Source organism: Callithrix jacchus, chromosome 5 (assembly GCF_049354715.1).
Source record: "Callithrix jacchus isolate 240 chromosome 5, calJac240_pri, whole genome shotgun sequence".
Lineage (NCBI taxonomy): Eukaryota > Metazoa > Chordata > Mammalia > Primates > Cebidae > Callithrix > Callithrix jacchus.
In genome coordinates, this window is record NC_133506.1 from 115,571,298 (window position 1) to 115,596,124 (window position 24,827).

The 24,827-nt window shown below is 41.9% G+C and overlaps 2 protein-coding genes across 17 annotated transcripts in view; one reads left to right on the plus strand and one right to left on the minus strand.

Moving 5' to 3' along the window:
- The first annotated feature begins 6,389 nt into the window (after positions 1–6,389).
- ANKRD40CL (ANKRD40 C-terminal like) lies at positions 6,390–24,743 on the plus strand. 4 transcript variants are annotated; one of them, XM_017972655.4, is made up of 5 exons: positions 6,390–6,855; positions 7,036–7,175; positions 10,099–10,179; positions 10,770–10,945; positions 13,116–24,743. In XM_017972655.4, exons 2-5 carry the CDS (start codon positions 7,136–7,138, stop codon positions 13,257–13,259), a joined length of 441 nt encoding a protein of 146 aa, XP_017828144.1. In that variant the 5' UTR covers positions 6,390–6,855; positions 7,036–7,135; the 3' UTR covers positions 13,260–24,743. The 4 variants fall into 4 exon arrangements, with proteins under 4 accessions (XP_017828144.1, XP_008995609.1, XP_035157102.1 ...); XM_008997361.5 differs by having other exon boundaries at positions 6,390–6,444; XM_035301211.3 differs by lacking the exon at positions 7,036–7,175.
- Positions 19,768–24,827, minus strand: part of LUC7L3 (LUC7 like 3 pre-mRNA splicing factor) — a 32,241-nt gene continuing 27,181 nt past the window's right edge. For 4 of the 13 annotated variants that reach the window (XM_017972656.4, XM_078374179.1, XM_078374180.1 and 1 more), the window contains 2 exons: positions 21,768–21,908; positions 19,768–21,661 (listed from right to left, as the gene is read on the minus strand). In XM_017972656.4, coding sequence (XP_017828145.1) covers positions 21,456–21,661; positions 21,768–21,908 — 347 coding nt within the window. In that variant the 3' untranslated portion in view covers positions 19,768–21,455. Of the gene's footprint in view, positions 21,662–21,713; positions 21,909–23,094; positions 23,221–24,827 lie in introns of those variants that run through there. The other 9 variants (XM_078374178.1, XM_078374181.1, XM_078374182.1 and 6 more) reach the window with 7 other exon arrangements.

A 24,827-nucleotide genomic window follows, 5' to 3' on the forward strand; every position in this document is an offset into this window, starting at 1 on the left:
AATAAATTATGCTGGGACAACTGGATAACCATTTGTAAAATGGAGAAAATTAGAACCACATCTCACGGTATACTCTAAGAATAAACTCCAGGTGGATTAGAGATGGAAATGTACAAAGAGAAAATTATACAAGTACTAGGAAAAACAACAGCGTTGAATTCCTCTGTAATCTGGAGGTAAAGAAAGGCTTTCTAACAGCAAATCAAAATACAGATCCAATCAAAGAAATGATTGATAAGTTCGCTACACAAAATTTTTTAAAACAATAAAAAACACCATAAGCAAAGTCAAAATACAAATGACAAACTGGGGGGACATATTTGTAATAGTTATCTCTATATATCCCTAAAAACATTAGCATTGTACAGAATACGTGAAGGAAGAAAAATCCTATAGAAATAGAGGCAAAAAAAGAAAAAGAAAAAATAAATAAATAGAAGCACAAGAGACAAACAACAAAAGAAGATATATACAATGAAAATGGTCCTTAATATATGAAAAGCTGTCCAACTTCAATGACAAGTGAAAAACCAGCCAGGTGCGGTGGCTCACACCTGTAATCCTAGCACTTTGGGAGGCTGAGGCAGGCAGATCACCTGAGGTCAGGAGTTCAAGACCAGCCTGACCAATATGGTGAAACCTCGTCTTTAAAAAAAAAGAAAACAAAACAAAACTGTGATATTGTTGGTATTAAGCATGTCTTGTTAGTCTGATATTTTGACACCTGGAGCCTCACTCACTGGCCCTCCCAGGACTGGCCAATTTCTAAACATAGTAAATGACTCACCTGTGAGCATGCCTTTCATATACAAACTACCCAATCTGGAGCATATAACTCGAACTTCCTCCCTCACTGGCCTGTCACAAGACTGCTACACTCCAAACCATTATTCACCTTCCCTCATCACTGCAGGGCTAAGTACCAAACAACTATGGACAGGCCCTATACCCCAGAGCCCATTAACATTATCCAAACTAAGCAATCCTAAACCTGCCTGTCCTGCCTCACCCACTTCCTTCCCAGGAAATAAAGGCTCTCGCCCAGTTTCTCCTCACTCCCTCTGCCTTTTGACCAACCTGCTGTTTCCTGCGTACCCTGCATGGCATGGTGCACCCCTCCTCTTGGAACTGTGAGCAACAAATTGCCTTTTCATTGCCAGTCATCCCTGAGCTGTTGGTCTCACCACACTTGAATAATAAACCCACATTTTACATGCTATCTCCTACCATCTGATCGACAAAAACCACAAAATTGACAACACACTATTGGTGAGGCTCTGGGGAAACAGGCACTCTCATACATGCCTAGCGGGAATGCACAATGGTTAAACTTTCATGAAGGAAAAATGTTTAATGTCTAATGAAAGTACATATATGCTTACTTCTTTTTTTTTTTTTTTTTAAGATGGAGTCTTGCTTTGCCACCCAGGCTGGAGTGCAGTGGCTCTATCTTGGCTCATTGCAACCTCCGCCTCCCAGGTTCAGGGGATTCTCCTGCCTCTGTTTCCCAAGTAGGTGGGCTTACAGGCGCATGCCACCACACCTGGCTAATTCTGTGCTTTTAGTAGAGATGGGATTTCACCAAGTTGGCCAGGCCGGTCTTGAACTCCTGACCACAAGCGATCCACCCACCTTGGTCTCCTAAAGTGCTGGGATTACAGGCATGAGGCACTGTGCCAGGCCTTCTGCTTTTTGACTCACGAATCTCACTTCTAGGAACTTGCCCAGAAGATACACAACACAAAATACATAGGCACAAGATTATTAACTGTAGCACTGTTTGTAATTGCAAAATACCAGAAACATACTAAATCCCTATACATAGGCTATTTTTGAATAAACTACAGAATATCCACACTGTTGGATGAGGGAAGTGAGTAGGGTCTCAACGAACTGATATGAAATGATTTCCAGGAAATAGTATTTCGTTTAAAAAAGGCAAAGCAGCCGGGCGCGGTGGCTCATGCCTGTAATCCTAGCACTTTGGGAGGCTGAGGTGGGTGGATCACCTGAGGTCAGGAGTTCAAGACCAGCCTGGCCATCATGGTGAAACTCTATCGTTTTTAAAAAAAAAAAAAAAAAAAAAAAGGCAAAGCAGGCTGGGCACGGTGGCTCACGCCTGTAATACCAGCACTTTTGGAGGCCGAGGTGGATGGATCACGAGGTCAAGAGATCAAGACCATCCTGGCCAACATAGTGAAACCCCCTCTCTACTAAAAATACAAAAATTAGCTGGGTGTGGCGGTGTATGTCTGTAGTCTCAGCTACTCAGAAGGCTGAGGCAGGAGAATTGCTTGAACCTGGGAGGCAGAGGTTGCAGTGAGCTGAGGTCGTGCTACTGCACTCCAGCCTGGCGCCTGGTGATGTAACAAGACTTCTGTCTCAAAGAAAAAAAAAGGCAAAGCAGAAAAGAATATATGTAGCTTCTTTTGTTTAAGAAAGGAATAAGAAGAAAACAAATCTGTTCAATTTTGCAAAAAGAAACATAGGAAAGATAAGTCAGAAATGAAATAGATTAGTTTCCTACAGGGCATAGATAGATGGGAATGAAATGAAAGGGATGAAAAAGTAAAATAACACTTTTTAAAATATCAATCTTTTGGCTCTACCTACAGAACCATTTAATGATGAATATGTTCAAGAAATAATACATTAACCAGGCACAATGGCTCATGCCTGTAATCCCAGCACTCAGGGAGATCAAGGCAGGCAGATTGCTTGAGGCCAGGAGTTCGAGACCAGCCTGGTCAACATGGTGAAAACCCATCTCTAGAAAAAATACAAAAATTAGCCAGGCATGGTGGTGCAGCCTACTTGGGAGGCTGAAGCATGTGAACTGCTTGTGCCCGGGAGGCAGAGGTTGTAGTGAGATGAGATCATGTCACTGCACTCCAGCCTGGGCAACAGAGCAAGACTGTCATAAATAAATAAATAAATAAATAAATAAATAAATAAAATCAACAAGGACTAGGAAGAATCCTCATATACAAACAAAAACAATGAACCTCAATATATTTCAAATGAACAGTTCTGAAACTTTCTCTATACTGGACTGAGCAAAGGAGTAAATGTATTAAAGACGTTAGGAGGCCAGGCACGGTGACTCACACCTATAATCCCAGCACTTTGGGAGGCCGAGGCGAGTGGATCACGAGGTCAAGAGATCGAGATGATTTTGGTCAACAAGGTGAAACCCCTTCTCTACTAAAAATACAAAAATTAGCCGGGCATGGTGGTGCACGCCTGTAGTCCCAGCTACTTGGGAGGCTGAGGCAGGAGAATTGCTTGAACCCAGGAGGCGAAGGTTGCAGTGAGCCGAGATCATGCCATTGCACTCCAGCGAAACTCCATCTCAAAAAAAAAAAGATGTTAGGAGCCAGATTTCCCCCACTGGAGAAGAGAGTTACAATATGGAACTTCAAGTTTGGCAACCACTAGAATAGGAGAGCAGCATGAAACAGATTCTTCCTCAGGGCTTCCAGAAGGAATCAACCCTTCCAATGTCTTGATCTTGGATTTCTGGCCTCTAGAACTGTGAGAAAATATGTTTCTGTTGTTTAAAATAGAAAGAGAGAGCTGGGGAGGAAGAAAGGAAGGCAAGCAAGCCAGCTAGGGAGAATCCTTTGGTGTTGGAATAGAATTGAAAATGTGAAGTTGTTCTCTTAAATATATATACACACAAAAGAGAAAACTAAATAAATTAGATTGATTTTAAAACATATATTTATATACAGAAATAGATGCATGTGTTTGTGTATATGTGCATGTGTGTATGGTGTGTATGTATGTGTGTTTCTAGCTCTACACATGGGAAGAGCCTAGAAGCAATGTCATGTCAGTGGGAATGATCACACCTGTCTCATGGAAAAGAAACTTGCTCCTTGAGAAGTGCCTGATGGCAGGGCTGGGGTGGAAAAAGTGCAGTGGAGCCCAGAACACCTTGATGTGCCAGGAAATAAGAAAGTGCTCACAAGCTAGGCAGGGTGGCTCACGCCTGTAATCCCAGCACTTTGGGAGGCGGAGGAGGGCAGGTCATTTGAGGTCAGGATTTTGAGACCAGCCTGACGAACATGGTGAAACCCTCTCTCTACTAAAAATACAAAAAAAAAAAAAAGCTGGTCGTGGTGGCACGTGCCTGTAGTCCAGCTCTTTGAGAGACTGAGGCAGGAGAATTGGTTGAACCTGGGAGGCAGAAGTTGCAGTGAGCTGAGATCACACCACTGAACTCCAGCCTGGGCGACAGAGTAAGACTCTGTCTAAAAAATAAAATAAAATAAATAAAGTGCTAAAAAAAATAATGGGGATATGTCAAACGATATGGGAAACAGCTGTTAGGATAAAATGCTTAGCAAAGTTGGGATGATTTAAGCATCAAAATAGATCATGGTAGTGATGGACCCACAGAATAAAATAAGAATCCATGAGTTCACAATGATAATGAATGAATGGATAACAAGAAAAGCTCTTTCATTTTTTATTCTTTGTAGAGATGGGGTTTCACCATGTTGGCCAGGCTGGTCTCAAACTCCTGGGCTCAAGCAATCCTCCTAATAGCAGGAGCCACTATTCCTGGCACAACTTTCTGTAAGTTTGAAACTATACCAGAATTAAAAGCTCTCACAGGCTCACACACAGGCAAAACTAATACATAGATAAAAGGTCCCACTAAGTGCCCAGCATAAGGAGTGGAACAAGTCACATGCCTGTGTGGCAGGTGACTTTCCCCCACGCACTTGGCCTTCTTCCTTGCTAATTGGCCCTGATTTTTAGTACCAGATTTTTAAAAAATAGAACATGTGATACTTTAATTTTAAACATTAAAATTAATTAAAAGTCCAGGCGTATTGGCTCACGCCTGTAAATCCAGCACTTTGGGAGGCCGAGGCAGCTGGATCACCATAGGTCAGGAGTTCAAGACCAGCCTGGCCAACATAGCGAAACCCTGTCTCTACTAAAAAAAAAAAAAATTAGCTGAGTGTGGTGGCGCACACCTGTAATACCAGCTACTCAGGAGGCTGAGGCAGGAGAATCACTTGAAATCGGGAGGCAGAGGTTGCAGTGAGCTGAGATCCCCCCATTGCACTCCAGCCTGGGCAACAAGAGCAAAACTGCTTCTCAAAAAATAAAATAAATTAAAAGAAGTGTGTTCCCCTAAATAAGAAAAAAATGAGTGTTGTTGAGTGAATGTGTGGATGAGTGAATCAGTGAATGGGGAGTGAAGGAATAGACCAAACAGGTGAGTAAAATGAGAATGAACTGAGGTTTCTCCTCAGGTGCCAAGCCTTCTCCTCTACAGTTCCCCTGCACCTGTAGCCACGCCCACTCAAGGGCAGAGGCTCAAGATGCCTTTTTTATGGCTGACCACACCTTGGCAGCCAGGCTGGCCAAAGTACATTTTCTCAGGCTGGCAAAGTCCAGGCCAGGAGATCCCTGCTACTTCCGCCTTTCCATTGCCCCCACCTGCCCCAGTTCTTGAAGAAAGACACACCAGCATGCTGGGAAGGCAGCGTCAGCCTGGCAGCCAGGTGAGCCAGGTCTGGTGCCAGGCCTGTGCCTGGCTGGCCATGTGACTAGTGGTAAACATATCACTTTTTAAGGCCTCAGTTTCCCTGTTTGCTCCTTTAAGTGGCTTGGCCAAATCCATGGTTCACAATCTTGGCTGCACATTGAAATCAGCTGGGAACCTTTACAAAGTTCTGGGGCTCAGACTGCATCTAGACCAGCTAAGTCAAACTGTAGGGTGGGACCTGGGCATCCAAAGGTTTTAGAGCTTCCCAGGTGACTTCAAAGCATGGCACATTTGAGAGCCAGTGGGCTGTGATCTCTATAGCTCCCTCCAGCATTTTTCTTGGTTTGGTTTTGTTGTTGTTGTTGTTTTGAGATGGAGTTTTGCTCTGCCGCCCAGTCTGGAGTGCAATGGCGCAATCTCGGCTCACTGTAACCTCCACCTCCCAGGTTCAAACGATTCTCCTGTCTCAGCCTCCCGAGTAGCTAGGACAACAGATGCACGCCACCATGCCCAGCTAATTTTTTGTATTTTAGTGTAGACAGGGTTTCACCGAGTTGCCCAGGCTGGTCTCAAACTCCAGAGCTCAGCCAATCCACCTGCCTCGGCTTCCCAAAGTGCTAGGGTTACAGGTGTGAGCCACTGCGTCCGGCCAGTATCTCCAGCTTTTTGATGCTGAGGCCCACCCTGATGCCCCGTCTGTTTGCCCCGTCTTTTGTCACTGGAGGGTTAATTGATATGTGAGCGTCACCCGAACATCTGGGTTCCTATCCTTGCACCTCCTTCTGTCTTCAGCCTGCCTTTGAGGCGGCAGCCTTACTAGGGACTTTGACCAGCCCCACCCATTCTTCACTGAACCTCCTGCTCCAGCCTCTGTCTCCTCCATTTTGATGTCTAGAATCAGGGGATCCAGGATCATCGCCAAGGCCACCTCCCAGGTATGGAGGGGTCTTCCTGCTTCTTTCTTGTCATGCACAACTACTGAAGAAGGGGCTGGGAGAAAAGAGCAAAATGGAGAGAAGGAAGAGTCCATTCAAACCAAGAAACAAAGTGTTTGGTTTGTCTTACCCTTTTTTTTTTTTTTTTTTTAGACAGGGTTTCACCATGTTGGTCAGGCTGGTCTTGAACTCCCGACCTCAGGTGATCTGCCCACCTTGGCCTCCAAAGTGCTTGGATTACAGGCACGAGCCACCATGCCCGGCCATTTTTTTTTTTTTTTTTTTTTTTTGGTCTTACCCTTGATGTAGAAGCTAGCAACCTTTTCCAAGGAGGGCCTGGCCTCTTCTAGGGTCTGGCTGGGTTCCTGCTGCGCCTCTCAGGCCTCTCCTCCAAAGGGCACCATTCCTTGGGTGAGTACTACTGGCCTGCCTGAGAAGGGAGTATGAAGTCTTGAACTTCAGAACCTCTTCACTTGCATCACCCTGTGCAATTCATGTAACGCACCGGAGCTTTCATTTCCCTATCTATAAAATAAATGATCCTGCGCTGTCTTACTGGGCTGACAAGAACACACTGTTCTTGCATTGCAGACAGATGTGCTGAGGCTTTAGAAAGTGCTTTTTATTTGGCTGGGAGCTTGTGAATAAATGCGAGAGAGGCTGCACATCTGACAGACTATAAAGGCGACTCATGGCTGAACTGGAACAGGACATCAGGGAGAAGCCAGCAGGTGGGTCTGGGAGTCCTGTTCCCGACATGGTCCTCAAGGAGCATGGGACAGGGGGCTGGGGAAGGCTGGAACACGGATGATGCTGTGGCCAGCAGTGCCCCATGGCTTCCCCTGCTCTGCCAGTGGGGTAGTGAAGCGCAGCGCAACTGGATGACAGGTCCTTTCAGAAGGAAGCAAGTGTCCATAGCTACAGTAAATAATAATAGCAGCCAGCTATTACTGGTGCTCACCGCTGCTGGGAAATTGTACCTTCTGTGTACTTTCTCACTGACTTCTTACAGTCCTGTGAGGAAGGACTGTTAACCCCATTTTCCAGATCAGAGAGGTTATGTAACTTGCTCAAGGTGTCAAAGCTACTAAGTGGCAGAGGAATTCAGACCCAAATCTGCCTGAGTGCAAAGGGCATGCTTTCTGACCTCCATGAGACCCTGTCCATTCACAGAGCTGACACATTCGTCACAGAATAAAATGCTTTCAGATGTAGTAGAGCAGGGAAAGTTCTCTGGCTATGCTGGGTGAGTTAGCCAGGCAGGAAGGCCTCATTTCAGGTCAGGTACAGGTATCTGTATCAGGTCAGGTACTGGCAGGTGGGCTGGGGCCCAGCTCCCCAGGGGCTGCCTGAGAAGGGGCCACGGCCCTGAGCCGCCTCCAGGGCCCAAAATTGAAAGGCAAACAGAAGACTGCAGATCCCCACTCACTAGGGGAGGGGACATTATTGCTGACCCAGGAGGGGGCTGAGTTGGGCAGGAGTGTCGCCTCTCCTTAGAGGCATTTGGCAGGGTGGCACGAACAGGGCTGACTTCATCAGGCTGTGGTCAGTGCAGTTGCTCAGGTCCCTGCATTCAGAAAGGCCCCGGGCTTGGGATTCAATGTTCTGTGGTTGTCGACTTGAAAGGTGTCATAATTTTAGCCTTGAACTTGTTTTGTAAGTGGCGTCAGATGAGACAGTGAAGCATGTGCCGGGGTTGGGAGTTGGAGCCTCAGCTCATGTGTGTGGTCTCCACACCCAGATCAGCCCCACAACTGCTGTAATCCTCTGCCAGAGTCCCTCATTCCGCTGTCACCTTTGTCCCCCTCGGGAGCTCAGACAAAACAAGGATCAGAAGTGGAGGAGTGGCAGGCAGCCCTGGACTCTCTCACCCACCCCCATCCAGGTAGTTGGTGCGTTCAAGTGGGGAGGCCACAATCCCTCAGGCATTGCCCATTTGCCAGGGGTTGAAGCCACAGCTTGTGAGAAGAGGAAACTGGATTCCTCTTCATTTTCCTTTTGCACTTGACTCTGCAAATTATGTAGTTGGTCCTGGTCACATCCACATCCGTCCATTTACCAACCTGAGCAAGTTACTTCCCCTTTAAGCCTCAATTTTCCTGTCTGAAAAGGAAAAGAGCAATGTCCATATCCCACAGGATTCTATTTTTTTTATTTTTTTATTTTTTTTTTGAGATGGAGTCTCACTTCTTCGCCCAGGTTGGAATGCAATGGCGTGATGTGGGATCACTGCAACCTCCCCCTCGTGGGTTCAAGCAATTCTCCTGCCTCAGCCTCCGAGTAGCTGGGATTACAGGCAGGCACCACAACACTCAGCTAATTTTTGTATTTTTAGTAGAGACAGAGTTTCACCATATTGGTTAGGTTGGTCTCCAACTCCTGACCTCATGATCCACCCGCCTCAGCCTCCCGAAGTGCTGGGATTACAGGTGTGAGCCACTACGCCTGGCCCCCTGCAGGATTCTTTTGGGGATAGTGAAGATTTTCTTTTTTTCCAAAATGCAAATCTGATTATGACAGCTCTCTGCTAAAAACTACAATGGCTTGGTGGTGTTTTAGGACAAAGGCTACAACCTTTCATCTAGACAAACACTGCCCAATCGGAATGTAATGCAAGCCATACATGTAATTTAAAATTGCTGTAGCCACATTTCAAAAAGTAAAATCAGGTCAAACTAATTTTAATAATATACTCTCCCCACTATATACAAATCGTATCAACATATAAGTATGCACATTTTGTTATTGCCTCCAAATATACCCTCCAGGGTATATTTCACACTCATCGTGTATCTTATCTCATACAACAAGGAGCTACGTAATTGGACTAACCGGCCCCTGCCAGCCTGTCTGACGTTCATTCCCTCCATGCTCTCGGCCCTGCAGTCATGTTGAACTCTCTACAGGGCCCTACTGAAAGCTCTTCACCTCCTCTGCCCTCTGGATCTAGTTAAGCCTATTCATCCTTCAGATGTCAGTTCAAATGTCAACCTTGACAGAGGCCTCCTGTGACCCCTAACGTGCTTTCAAAGAATTGTATATTTCACATTCACTATGCCCCCCCCAACTGTGATTTCCCATTTATTAACATATGTCTCTTCTGCTGGCCTGCAAACTCCAGGGGGAAAGAGACATCTTTCGGGTTTTTGATCATGAGTTCCCCAGGGCTTAGCCCAGTGCCTGGTGCAAAGCAGCCTTTCAACATGTTCAGGGGATATTGTAAGTACCCCAAAGGCCTGGCATATGCAAAGCACTCTAAATATTCACTCCTTTCCCTTCCCTCTGGGTGAGAACATTTCTCCTTATAAAGGCACCCTCCTAACTGTGTCTCTGCTAGAGAACTGAAGACATAAAGCACTCTGTGCCAAAAATATTTAAGTAAAAACTTGAGCTAAGCACAGAGATTATAAATATTTCTTGCCCAGATTACACACCATTTAAAAATACTGCCTCAGCTCCTTTTCATGATTTGGGTGGTGATTAAAGGAAATTACTCTTCAAGACTGAAAGCAATTGCTGCCCTTGTCCCTTGAGAAGGGGAGGATAAGCTGCAGGGCAGGAAGCGGAAGCGGAAGTGGGGCACCCTCGTCCTTTGGCAGACAGCCAACTGGTGAGGTCCTGCTGCTGCTCAGTTCTCTCCTAATTCTTTCCCAGGTGAAGATAAACAAGAAGGCACAAATCCATACTTGCCAATGGACCCGAGTGATAACAACAAACCCAGTGACACCTGTCTAGGTGAAGACTCGGCCCCTATATGACCATGTTGCAAGGCCAAACCGAACATTTGGTTTTTCTTTGGACTTTTAGTTCGTTCTGCATCTTCTCAGGACAGTTAAGTTGGAATACAATGCCACTGTCCTAAGATGATAGAGTTATCCTATTTCTGGAGGAGTGGGGGCGGTGGGGAGGAATCTCAAGAGCGATTTGCTCCTCTGCACAACAGCTTCTTTAAGGATACCAGGGCCCCCGGGCTACACATTTCCCTGAAGCTTTCCAGATAAGCAACAAGGTATGAGCCACTGCTGTGTACTGCCTACGCGTGATGTGTTTAAATATCCATTGCATATTTCAAATCCTTGGCTGGCTTAAAGCTGCAAAGTTTCTGTTTTCAGTGGCCATAACGGGGGCATACCTCCTAGAGCTTGCCCAGTGCTCCAAGAAAAGCAGCCTTAGCTAATGCAAAGTGTGTATGTGCCCATGAAAGCTCCATGTCTACTTAGCATTCAGTTTTTAGGATTCTTTATGCTATCATAATATATAGGAAAATCTCTAATGGGTATTTTGTTTCTTTTACCAACCATATTTTGAATTTATGGGTGGTTTAGAGCTGGTGCTTAAGGTCAGAATTCAGAGCCCCAAAGAAAATGACTTCATTGAAATTGAACTGAAGAGACAAGAACTGAGTTACCAAAACTTACTAAAAGTGAGTTGCTGTGAACTGGGGATTAACCCAGAGCAAGTGGAGAAGATCAGAAAGCTACCAAACACCCTGCTCAGAAAGGTAAGGTTTATGAGTTTCTAAATGCAGAGTCACAGTGGGTGACATCATGTTTGCTGGAGCCAACCGTTTACCTTTTGCATTTCATGACACCAGAAATCCTGGCTGCAGAATGGCCAAACATAGTAGGTAGGTTGTAGATTTACACACCTAATCCATAAACCTTGTAAAAACCTGTAAATGGGCCAGGTGTATTGGCTCATGCCTGTAATCCCAACACTTTGGGAGGCTGAGGTGGGTGGATCATGAGGTCAGATCAAGTTACCATCCTGGCCAACATGGTGAAACCCCGTCTCTACCAAAAGTACAAAAATTAGCTCAGCGTGGCAGCGCGTGCCTGTAATCCTAGCTACTCAGGAGGCTGAGGCAGGAGAATCGCTTGAACCTGGGGAGACAGGAGGCGGAGGTTGCAGTGAGCCAAGATGGCACCACTGCACTCCAGCCTGGTGACAGAGCTAGACTCCATCTCCTCACCACCAAAAAAAAAAAAAAAACTCAGCAAGTGACTCCCCAATTTAAGACTCTAGTTCAGTACTTTTGGCTCCACCAATCTCTGCAAAACTGACTGGTTAATAAAAAATAGCATGGTCCTCAGGAAAGAAAACACAAGCCCACCCTTACTTGCTTAGCAAAGGATGGGTTTGCTAAGTACCTGAAATCTCAGGAAACAAAGATTGTTTTGCATTTTTATATATTTCCCAGATTCAAAATACAGATATTAATTTTTAATTTTGGAAAGGAAATCTTATTTGGAAATTTTTTTTTAAGCTTTCAAAATTCTTTTGGATACAACTTTTAATTTTTTTTGAGACAGAGTCTCACTTTGTCATCCACACTGGAATGCAATGGCGTGATCATAGCCCACTGGAGCCTTGAAATCCTCAGCTCAAGCAATCCTCCCATCTTAGCCTCTAGAGTAGCTGGGACTACAGGGGCACACCATCGCACTCTGCTAATTTTTTAATTTTTTTTTTTTTTAGAAATGGGTCTTGCTATATTGCCCAGACTGTTGTTCTCAAGCCCCTGACCTCAGCTTCCTAAGTGCTGGGATAACAGGTGTGCCTTTGGCAATTCTTTTTTTTTTTTTTTTTTGAGACGGAGTTTCACTGTTGTTACCCAAACTGGAGTGCAATGGCACAATCTCGGCTCACTGCAACCTCCGCCTTCTGTGTTCAAGCAATTCTCCTGCCTCAGCCTCCTGAGTAGCTGGGACTACAGGCGTGCACCACCATGCCCAGCTAATTTTTGTATTTTTAGTAGAGATGGGGTTTCACCTTGTTGACCAGGATGGTCTCGATCTCTTGACCTTGTGATCCACCCGCCTCGGCCTCCCAAAGTGCTGGGATTATAGGCATGCGCCACCGCGCCCGGCCGGCAATTCTTACTGGTGTTTTGGCTGATGGTGTATATTCTTTGTAAACTAACATGTCAAGGGATGATCCTGCTTTCCCAATGCCTTAAAAACAAAAAACTGCTGGGTGTGGTGTCTCACGCCTGTAATCCCAGCACTTTGGGAGGCCAAGGTGGGCGGATTACTTGAGGTCAGGAATTTGAGACCAGCCTGGGCACATGGTGAAACCCTCTCTACAAAAAGATACAAAAATTAGCTGGGTGCGGTGGACTTGGGAGGCTGTGGTGGAAGTGGAAGGACTGCTTGAGCCCAGGAAATTGAAGGTGCAGGAAGCTGTTATTGCGCCACTGCATTCCAGGGTGGGTGACATAGCGAGAGCCTCTCAAAAAAAATAAAATAAATACAGAAATACCTTATGGGGTCTAGGCATAGTGGCTCATGCCTGTAATGCTAGCACTTTGGGAGGCCAAGGTGGGCAGATCACCTAAGGTCAGGAGTTCAAGACCAGCCTGGCCAACATAGTGAAATCCCATTTCTACTAAAAATACAAAAATTAGCCAGGCATGATGGTAGGTGTCTGTAATCCCAGCTACTTGGGAGGCTGAGGCAGGAGAATCGCCTGAACCTGGGAAGTGGAGGTTGAAGTGAGCCAAGATCGTGCCATTGCACTCCAGCCTCCTGGGTGACAGGAGTAAGACTTTGTCTTAAAAAAAACCAAAAACCAAAACTTATGGGTTCAGAACCCAAGATGCTGAGCAATACTAAGCCTTTTAAATACATTCACATGTATTAAGCATGATATAATTTCTTTTCCATATTAAGGACCAAGACATTCAAAGACTGCGGGACTTTCAGGAAGTAGAACTCATTTTAATGAAAAATGGAAGCTCCGAATTGACAGAGTATATACCATCTCTGACAGAAAGACCCTGCTACAATAGCAAAGCTGCAAAAATGACTTACTAAATAATCCCAGGAATGGCCAGGAATGGTGGCTCACACCTGTAATCCCAGCACTTTAGGAAGTCAAGGCAGGTGAAGCACCTGAGGTCAAGAGTTCTAGACCAGCCTGGCTAACACAGTGAAACGCCCGTCTCTACTAAAAAAAATACAAAAATTAACTGGCTGTGGTGGCACACACCTGTAGTCCCACTTACTTGGGAAGCTGAGGCAGGGTAACCACTTGAACCCGGGAGGTGGTGGTTGCAGTGACCTGAGATCGTGCCATTGTACTCCAGCCTGGGTGACAGAGACTCTGCCTCTTGAAATAAATAATCCCAGAAATAAAAAAACTGAAATTATTTTGTAAATAATGAAGTCCGGATGCATATAATAGTTTGGCTAACTTCATGTCTGAACTGTGAGAAATGTTTCCTCATCTCCAAATTCTCTGGGCTGAGAGTTCGGTGTTTTGACAAACAGTTGTAAAACAAAATTACAAGGTATAATAGACCACAGGCAGTTTATTTTGTAGAGTTGTGCCCCAATCCTGATGAGTGTAGGTGTCCCTTACAAGATTGTAAGGCCAGGTGTGGTGGTTCACACCTGTAATCCTACCACTTCAGGAGGCTGAGGCGGAGAATTGCTTGAACCCAGGAGGCAGAGGTTGCAGTGAGCTGAGATTGTGCCACTGCACTCCAGCCTGGATGACAGGGCAAGACTCCATCTCAGAAAGGGAAGGAATGAAAAAAAAAAAAAAAAAAAAAAAAAAGGCTGTGTCGTGGCTCATGCCTGTAATCCCGGTTACTTTGAGAGACTGACGCAGGTGGATCACAAGGTCAGAAGTTCAAGACCATACTAGCCAACATCTCTATTAAAAATACAAAAATTAGCCAGGTGGAGAGAGCTTGCTCTTGGTGTATCTAAAGCTATCAGTTACTCCTCGTATGTGTTGGATGAACTCACAGCCTAGCCCTAAGCTCATACTGAGGGGATCCAAGTCTTAACTGGGAGCATAGCTGAGAAGTAACAATACTACTGTAAAATGACATAGGGCCTTAGTTACATGAATCTTATGAATTTGCAAGTGCAATTTAAATTTCACTTTCCTCCTTTTAAAGAACAAACATTTTTGTTAACACTTCACGGTACCCCTATTAAGATCAGAACTAGACCAAAGCAGCCACCTCTCTGAGGTGATAAACTAACTTGAGCCTGGGGAAGGAGTACAGCACAGTCCACCAGTTTTCCTTCCCAGAATGGCATAAATCTGAGAAAAGCTTCTTTGGAAGCTGCTCAAGTAGGAAGACAAAAGCATCGGCTCCCTGGCTAGCAGCCAAGTAAAACTTAGGTTAAGATGAAAATATCACAGAAAACATATATTTAGGTCTTGTTTTCTAGCTTTTTAAGAACTACAATTAGGACCTTAAATTTGGGCTGGGCGCGGTGGTTCATGCCTGTAATCCCAGCACTTTGGGAGGCCGAGGCAGGTGGATCACGAGGTCAAGAGGTCGAGACCATCCTGGTCAACATGGTGAAACCCCATCTCTACTAAAAATACAAAAAATTAGCTGGGCATGGTGGCGCATGCCTGTAATCCCAGCTACTCGGGAGGCTGAGGGAGAATTGCCTGAACCCAGGAGGCGGAGGTTGCGGTGAGCTGAGATCGCGCCACTGCACTCCAGCCTGAGTAACAAGAGCGAAACTCCATCTCAAAAAAAAAAAAAAGGCCTTAAATTTGAAGGCTGGGCACAGTGGCTCACTTTGGGAGGCCAAGGAATGCCCAATTATTTGAGTTCAGGAGTTCGAGACCAGCCTGGCCAATATGGTGAAACCCCATCTCTACTAAAAATACAAAAATATGAGCCAGGTCTGGTAGTGCACACCTGTTAACACCAGCTACTGGGGAGGCTGAGGCATGAGAATTGCTTGAATCCAGGAGGAGGAGGTTGCAGTGAGGTGAGATTATGCCACTGCACTCCAGCCTGGGTGACAGTGACAGTCTGTCTCAAAAAAAACAACAAAAACTTAAATTGGGCCCTCAAGAAACAGCATCTTTGAATTTGTCACTCATTTAAGGATTTTATGAAATGCACTGTAATTGGCTGGGTGCAATGGCTCATGCCTATAATCCCAGCACTTTGGGAGGCTGAGGCGGATGGACCATGAGGTCAAGAGATCGAGACCATCCTGGTCAACAAGGTGAAACCCCGTCTCTACTAAAAATACAAAAATCAGCTGGGCATGGTGGTGCGCGCCTGTAGTCCCAGCTACTCAGGAGGCTGAGGCAGGAGAATTGCTTAAACCCAGAAGGCGGAGTTTACAGTGAGCCGAGATTGTGCCATTGCACTCCAGTCTGGGTAACAGCGAAACTCCGTCTCAAAAAAAAAAAAAGTAATACACTATAGTTTATATATCTATTAATAACTACATACACGAAGACATTTTCCTATTTTTATTTAAGAAATATCATTGGTGAGCCGAGATCGTGCCATTGCACTCCAGTCTCGGTAACAACAGCGAAACTCCATCTCAAAAAAAAAAAAAACACTATAGTTTATATATCTATTAGTAACTACATACACGAAGACATTTTCCCATTATTTTTATTTAAGAAATATCATACATACAAAAGCACATAAACATACAGCTTAAAAAAGAAAATACCGACAAGACTTCAGAAATAGAGCCTCACCAGTTCCTCTGAAGACCCCTCTCTGCCCTCATCATCACCTCTCCCTTCATCAAAATAGCTATTACTTCCTTTTATCATGTATTTGACAGCCTGTTTTTGGACTTTCATCGAAATGGAACCACAGTGGATGTATTCTTCTGTGACTTGCTTTTTTTAACCCCTTGATTGTTGAGTTTTGTCCATGTTCACATGCAGGGCTGCAGTGTTTCACTTCTGTGGAATTCCACTGTTGGAATATACCACAGTATTTATCCAACACACTTTTGGTGTACACTTGGGGTTTTCCCAGGTTTTTTCTTTTCTTCCTATTACACGCAATGCTGTTAGGACATTCTTAAATCCATCCCCTGGTACTCATGTGTAAGAGTTTCTCTAGGGTATGCATCCAGGAGTATATGGCTACGAGAGAGGTTATGGCACATGCACTTATGCCAAATTGTTTCCTGTTTCCCAAAGTTGCTGTTTCTAAACATTCTTAAATCTGTTAACAGATCTATTTGGAATGGCTGAGGGGAAGAAATAGATCAGCTATGAAACTCTTGAATTTTTAAAATAGTAAATTCAGAAATTTTTAAAATTTCAAAATTCTGATACAATGAAAAATACAATTTCCTTCTCTGCTTTGGCTTACTTGAAATGTACTTTTAAAAACTACAGGTTCAACTCAAAAGTGCTGTCTCCTTTACCTCAAAATAAATGTTTCTAAACATTACCAGGTGAAAACAGTAAGACTCAGAACATATGGATATACCATCATATATTTTATAGGATCTATATATGTTTATATTTCCTCCCACCTTCCCACAAAAAAAAAAAAAAAAAAAAAAATCTTGGAATAACTGTTAAACAGTAGTAGTTCCTGGAGATTAAGAACAGAGGGATAGGAGTAGGAGACATAGATCACTAAACACTTAAAAAAAAAAAAAACCATATGCAACATTACAGTTGTAATACAAAATTTCAGTAGATCTGGGGTTCTTTCACAACTAAAAAATCCCTCAAGAAATCAAACTTGAAAACCCACTCTGAATGAAGTCCTATCCCACAGAATCATATACACAGTAACCGCAAGTGTTTTTTGTTTCATGCACATAACAGATGTTTAAGAACACATTCACATAGCCCATCTGCAATGCATTTTTAAAAACAGAATGGATGAGGGCTCAGAGCATTTCCACCATAAAATTTTTCAGTTCTTACAACTCCGAAAACTTTAATCAGAAGGTGGCTGAGCTCAACCGATATGCAATCCAAGTGCTCCCAGACCTCCGAAATAACGTTGGTTATCCTCTGTGACACTAACTGTATTTAAGAAACCAGAGTGCCTAAGGAAAGGGGGTTAAAATAGCTGAGCGTATGACTAGGTTATTATAAGCTCAAGATCTAGAAAACAAGAAGGATGTTTCATCCCAAATTGAAAAATGAATGGACTGTGTTTGAAGGAGGTGGGAAAAAAAACATGTCTTAACAAAAAGGGGCATTTTATATATATATATATATATATATATATGTATACACACACACATATATATAGCCTATCTCTACATTCCAGAGGAGAGGACGTCCTGAGCAGCAGACTGCTCCTGAGAGGTTCAATGGAAATTAAACTATTGGACCAGTACTATATACTTTGATGGCTGACAAAGTTTACCCAACTTGTTTTATGTTAATAAACTGTTATTTAAGAAGTCTTGTCTTTTAGAGATACAAGTTGAATTACTTACAGATTAAATGGTATGTCTGAGACTTACTCGAAAATAACAGGGGGCAGAGGATACAAATACAATAACTCATGAAGTAAGAGTGGCCATGAGTCTTGTTGGTGATGAATTAACAGAGGCTAATTATACTGTTCCACTTTGTGTCTTTAAATTTCCAAAATAAAGTTGCTTTTTTTTGAGACGGAGTTTCGCTGTTGTTACCCAGACTGGGGTGCAATGGCACAATCTCGGCTCACTGCAACCTCCGCCTTCTGGGTTCAAGCAATTCTCCTGCCTCAGCCTCCAGAGTAGCTGGGACTACAGGCATGCGCCACCATGCCCAACTAATTTTTGTATTTTTAGTAGAGACGGGGTTTCACCTTGTTGACCAGGATGATCTTGATCTCTTGACCACGTGATCCACCCGCCTCGGCCTCCCAAAGTGCTGGGATTATAGGCATGCGCCACCGCGCCCGGCCAAGTTGCTTTTTAAAAAAATTAAAATTAAAAAAAAGACCAACTGATTACAGATTTCAAACTTACCAAGCAATCTGATTAATTAAAACTGGTTTGCTTCCCTTAAAGACTCTCCAAAGAGAAAATATACATTCACCAACTAGTAACTTTTTGGTGTGCATGGCAGAAATATTTATTTCTTCTAGTGAATTGGTCTCAATATTGTATTCTTGTGAGATGGCTGACAATAATCAGTTCCTCTTCATCCATATCAGTTTTGGGTATAAAACTCAACTTCTAGGTCTCTCTTCATGACTAAAGACAGGCCTTAGTCATGGATGCCCTGAGGAGTCAGGTCCTCCCCGCCCCCCAACCCCAAATCCCAGGTTAACTTCAATAGTTATAATAGAGCTAAGTAAGTGTCCACAGAGGAAGCCTTTTCACATGAGCTCATTTACAGTATTTCATTTAAGTTAGATGCTGATTCTAGATGAGGCACAGCAGAACAAATCTGGTATTTTAATAACTTCCTAAGTTTTTTTAATAATTAAAAAATCTATTATCAGAGCATGGTTTAAAAACTATCACTCCTTTGCTGCTACAACCACAATCTTGTCAAATTATACAAAGCAGGGCCTGGGAGGTAGCTTTGTGTTTGTTAGATTTCACTTTCCATTTTATCTTAATCCTCATGTGAATCATCTCTCACAAATTCAGAAAACCCACTCATCTATTGCTGCATCTCCAGGATCAGCTAGGGAGCTAGCAGGACCCTGTCTCCACAGTATTTCTCCACAGAGAGCCTCTAAAGTGGTGGCTTCATTATTTTCCAAAGTTTAGTGGAAGAGATTTTTGTAAATTCTTTTAATAATTCATTATGCCTATTAGAATGAACACAGTGGCTTAACAGTTAGGCACTGGACTATGAGGCAGAGACCTAGCAACTCCACAAACAGGAAGCCACAGGACCCTCCCTGGGTAAGTCATTTAACACACTCAGTTTCTTTACCTATAAACTGATAGCAGTAGAAAGTTATAAACCACAAGGAATTGCTATGATATATATATATACATATGTGTGTATGTGTATCTGCAGCTGGAGAGAATACTTTTATACAGTTGAAGAAGCTGTCTATAGACAGTAACATGCTGCCAGTGTTCCTAGATGTAATACAAAAATAATCACTTGCTTGGGGTGGGAGGAACCCTTGCTATATATACTACACACCCTATACACAAGCACATTTATAAACTGACAAGACCGGGCTAGAAGAAATCTTGATACAGGACCTAAAGAACAAAAACTAGCTCTTGAATGCTTTTCTACATCATTATTTCATAACTAGCTAGCTAAAGAGTGCTTGTCAGAAGGATACTTGGAATTTTCTACTACTAATCTCTGAGGGATGTAAAAATATATTCTAGTTCACTGTACATCTTTGCTATTAAAAGCAAAATTCAAATTTATTCATAACCACCTAAAATTGAAGCACCATTAGTTAAAACATTAAACTACAAATTCTATAAAAATTAGTCTTAAACAGAACACATTAGTTAAAACTGTACACCAACACCTCTAGTAATGGTGTAACTCTTGTATTTAAAACAGGGGACTAGTTCAGAGTCAATAACTTTATTAGAAAAAGATTAATACTAAAACTTTTCAATGACAGAGACAATCAACTTTGTAACAGAAAGTCAGAGATACTTTATTTTTACTTCTAAATCCAAAGGCTAAGTATAGCAGAGTTGTAAAAATGAAATCCCACTTAGTCTGATTCACACGAATACTAACGTTTAATCCTGTTTTCAAAGTCCAAGAATGAAAACTTGCAATTAAACACTGAGCAAGCCACATGTTTAAGTAATATTTCTTAAAAAGTCTTAAAGAAAAAAATATGATACAGGACCTAAGTTTTCAGTGGCATATATACTATTAACACATGTTTTGAAATCTGGTATGTCACATCAGTCCTGAATTAACCTTTAATAATAATAATAAAAAAACTAACTGAGCTTTATACTTTTTCTATGCCACTATAGCTTTCTTTCACCTCATTTTTTAAATGTCGATCTTCACTTTATGCCGTTCTCAGTATTCTTCCAAAAATCTTCGAACAGTAGTCCTACAATGCAAAATTTGGGGAAAAATGATAATTAGACAACACGTAAAAGGCCAATTTTTATGAGAAAGTGTTGGCCCAGTCACTAACTGCTAATTAACATGTGTATATGGAATGCTTGTATTCTTTTTAATTATCAAGGCATCAGTGTGGTTCTTAAAGCCATGTGCCTGTGTATACCTGCCTAAGTGTGAATGACTCACAGACATAACCTTATATTGCTTTCCCAAAAGGGGAATGCCATCAACAAATCAACTAATTGGTACTTCCTTTCATTAGGAATATTTTGTCCCAAGCCACTAGCCCACAGAATGAAGTTCATAGGTTTTAAGAACACTTACAGTACCTAACTTTTAATAGTTCGTTAAAAACCCAGATTCATTCTACATAGTGCATCAGTTCTTTGATTTCACAAATTGAAGGTGTCTGTCCTTAATATTCACACTGCTGCTTTAAATGTATCAGCCAGTGAGTGACTATTCCTGCATACCTATGGCTGACTGCAAATTCTCCTACACAGTAGGAAATATTAAGCACATACCTCTTATAGACTTGAGAATTGCATTGAGTGTAACAAGGCGAATAATATCAAGTGTTTATTGTATTTAAAATTCTTTAAAGATATCTAATTCTGGCCACCACTGCAGCCCTACACACAGTTGAAAAAAAATTCCATTCTGTTAACATTTGTTTTATACGTTTTCACACAATACACAAAAAACCCCCTGCACTTCTTGTAAAGAACAAAAAAGATACACAACAGTTAAGCGTAAAGATCACAGGCAATAGCATTCAAACATGGATGTGGGTAGAGAAAGGAGTACCTGGCATGAGTACCTGCTTAGTTTGACTGAATCCTTGATTTTTAATTTGGCTTTTCATGGGCCGCTCACAACACCAACGCTGTGTGAGGTATGGTAGTCAGCTGCAATAATTCATAAACCCTACACTTCCATCAATCCAATGCTACTGGCTCTCGAGTTACAGAACAAACTGCATTAGAATGCAAGGCAATAAAGCAAAAAACTAGAACATCCTTGACAAAGAAATACTAGCAGTTTAATTAAAACAAAGTAGTCCAACATGTGCCTCTGAAATATTTAAGTTTTTAAAGCATATGTCTCTGCCAATGTATCAAACACAAGATGGACTTAATACCAAAAAGAAAAAAAAAAAAACAGTTCAACCTTTTTATATATAAAAAAAAAGAAATGACAGCAAAATCCCTAAAAAAAGGATAATTAACTTTTCAATGGCGACTATAATACAAATGTGGGCGATAATTTCCAAAGAGGCACACTAACGGGGGCACGAGTCTGCTACAAAATAGCTGAGACAAAACAATGTACCTCAAAATGTTTTGCAGGACTACACTGTCTTTTCCTTCAGAAGATGCTTTTGTATGTCTTCTTACTCGGCTTAGTTCCATCTTCATCTGTGCATACTTACGCTGCACTGTCAAACAGTAACAAAAAGCCCTAATCAAAGTGAGAAACAATACACTTACCTCTGGTCTGATCTGAGGTCTTATCAGATCAGTTTTAATTGGACTGAGTGTCACCTTCAGATTTAATGTCTTCACTGGTCCCATTGACCTCATTCTTAGTATCACTTTCCTTCGATTCAGTGTTTGTGTCTTCACTCTGTTTTTCTCGACTACAGGACTTCACACTACTTTTTTTATCATCAGATCCCCTCTTTTCTGCCATAAAAGAAGACATTGACCACGGATTTTAAGGTAATATACAGTAAGAACATGACTATGAAAAAAAAAGTAAAACAGCTGGGAGATAAAAGACAATCATTTCCCAGAGACTGCAAGTAACAGCCTGGTAAATTTACCAAAGGGGTAAAATTTGTAATATATGGGAGAGAAGGCAGGAAGGGGAATTCAAGGAAGCAAAAGGTAAAACAGTGGGTAAAGAACAAAAAAACAAAACAAAAAACGGTGGGTAAATTCTCTCAATTGGTAAGAAGCTATTAAGTACACTGCAGAATATAGTACTTAAGTAAATTTCACTGTGGGTAAAAAAAACATCAAAAAGCACTGGGAAAGGTATAAAAGACAGCATACAAAACCATGCTCATATGAGGTTAAATTACTAAGTTAGAAGTGTAAAAATGGTGACCCCAAAAGGTGGAAAAAAGTTGAATGTTTTTAACAGGCATGTTTTAAAAAATACTACTACTTATTTTTAAATGCAAAAAATTTTTATATATATTTGAATATCCAAAAAGGATAAGCCTAATGGAAGAAAATGGATCTTAAATCCCAATCTAAACAACTGAACTTTTGTGCTTTGCTAAGAAAAGTAATATATATACCATCTGAGAGTTGTTTTTCCAAAAAGAGAAATTAAAATTCAACTCAGCTGCAAATGAAGAATGAAAAAGGTAAACAACTTTTTCCTCTACTATTCTTTGGATGGGTAAGACCTCAGACTAGAGGTAAAAGTGGTACACAGAGCAAGCACAGTCTAGCCTTTTTGGTTCCAATTAATTATTCACCCAACAAAAAATATCTACAGAAAATACTAAAGCAAACTAGAAATTTCCTGGAAAAATTATTTTTTTCCTTACTCAGAATAGCCGGTCTGACATAGTTAATAAGACAGAAAGACATTTTAAGAAAAACAGAACGCTCTACACAGTTTCTGTACAGTTATTAAGACACAACACCAAGTATTTAGGAAAGAGTAATGAAAACAAAATATGGTATGGGAGGGGCACCCACTCAGAGAACTAAAGATCTTATGTAAAGGAGCATATTTAGTCCGTAACACTTGCAAATTACACAAAGCAATGTCCAACTAGTTAAGTGCAAGATTTGCTTCATGTCTGTCTGTCCACTTGTGAGAACTGTGCCAGGACAGTGGGCTCTAACTGACCTTGTGGGAAAGTCCTCCCTTTGTGCCTTATGGGCTTCTCCGGTGCACAGGTAGCTTCAATGACGAAGAGTCGTCCTGTTGTCCCGTAGAGGACTAGTAGTCAGTCCAATAATCTTATCTTCTGCCCTATGTAAATATGGTAGATCTTAATAGTCCTAAGGACATCCACAATATGTGGTGGATTTTAGGGCTATGGATTAAAAAAGGAAACTCTCTTGATGAAGAGAGTACCTTATACTGGTTGCTGCTAGCTTTGTGTGGGAAACCGCTTTTCATTTGTGGAGTGAGATAAACTGCTTCTATCAAAGCACCTGGAGTGATAAACTTGCTCTTTTGCATTTGCCATTACTGAATGCCCACTGTGGCTCACACCTGGCCCCCAAAGTCCAGATCTTCAGTCATTTATTAAGGGTGCCTAGATGGCTACATTTTTTATCTGCATATTTAACATTCATCTGCATACAGATTTTTAATTTATTTATTTTTACATGGCATTTTCAAAGCCAACAAATGATTTAACTTCTAAAGAGATTCCAACATTTAACTTTATCATGGCATACTCAAACACGGGAGACAAGCCTGATACAGTTTCCTTGGTATCGTCTCTCTTTCCACCAAGTCTCACATGGAAAATCCCTGTCCGTTCCTAATTTAAACATAACTAGGCTTATTCTGCTTAAACAAAAGTTTTACTAGGGGTCAGGCATGGTGGCTTACACCTGTAATCCCAGCACTTTATGAGGCTGAAGCAGGAGGATTGCTTGAACCCAGGAGAGATCGAGATTAGACTGGGCAACATGGCAAAACCCCATCTCTACACAAAATATAAAAAATAAAAAAATTAGCCAAGCATGGTAGTGTGCACCTGTAGTCCCAGCTACCCAGGAGGCTGAGGTAGAAGGAAGGATCACCTGGGCCCAGGAGGTGAGCTGCACTCACCCTGGACAACATAGTGAGACCCTGTCTGAAAAATACAAAAACAAAACGTTTTACTAAATTTCATGTCATCATCATTACAATTTTAGGACTAAAGGTAAGCAATTTGGGGCATCTTTTTGCTCTAGACAGAAGTTACACAAATCTGCCTGTTTTTAGTAAGGCCAGTGTCATTTACCGCTCAACTTTGATTTCAAGTAGTTATAAAGGTTAGCTAGCTTTTATCCCTAAGAACCAACCCAACTATTTTAAGTGGCACAAATGATAACATAGAATAGAGCAACTAAAGCTAACAATAGGAAATGCAAAACTAGAAACTTTCTCAAAACAAAAATTATTGATTAGAGTCATACCTGGCTCTTGAGAGTTAACCTCTCAACCCAAAAAAAATCATTACACAGAAAGTCTTGCAGAAAGACTGGGTAAAATATTCTTAAAACTAATGTTAAATCAGTAACCCTTTGTAGCAATTGCCTTTTGAATCACAGAAGCAATTTCTCAACTTGAATGGCAAACACTAGAGCATCTGGCAGTAAAGCAAATTTTTTCTTACTTTTTCAGTATTTTCCCAATTACAGAAAAAAAAACCAATGTATGTTAAACATTCCAAAAGCTGTGCTTATTTTAAAAAACTAAAAGCAGAGACCAAAAAATATGTCCATGGTTTCTGCTGCTAGTTCTATCGCAGTCTAGAGGAAAAACAAAAACAAAAACCCAAGACAGTTCTATTAAAGGAGTAATAAACAAGCAACACATAAAAGACTAGTATAATAAACCTAAAAACAGCATATTTATTA

What these genes read in the sequence shown, in the direction of transcription:
- ANKRD40CL (XM_017972655.4), top strand. Translation starts at nt 7,136, where the DNA reads ATGGCTGAACTGGAACAGGACATCAGGGAGAAGCCAGCAG. An exon ending in CATCAGGGAGAAGCCAGCAG is followed by an intron (nt 7,176 to 10,098) that starts GTGGGTCTGGGA and finishes ATTCTTTCCCAG; the next exon opens with GTGAAGATAAACAAGAAGGC. An exon ending in ACCCAGTGACACCTGTCTAG is followed by an intron (nt 10,180 to 10,769) that starts GTGAAGACTCGG and finishes TGGGTGGTTTAG; the next exon opens with AGCTGGTGCTTAAGGTCAGA.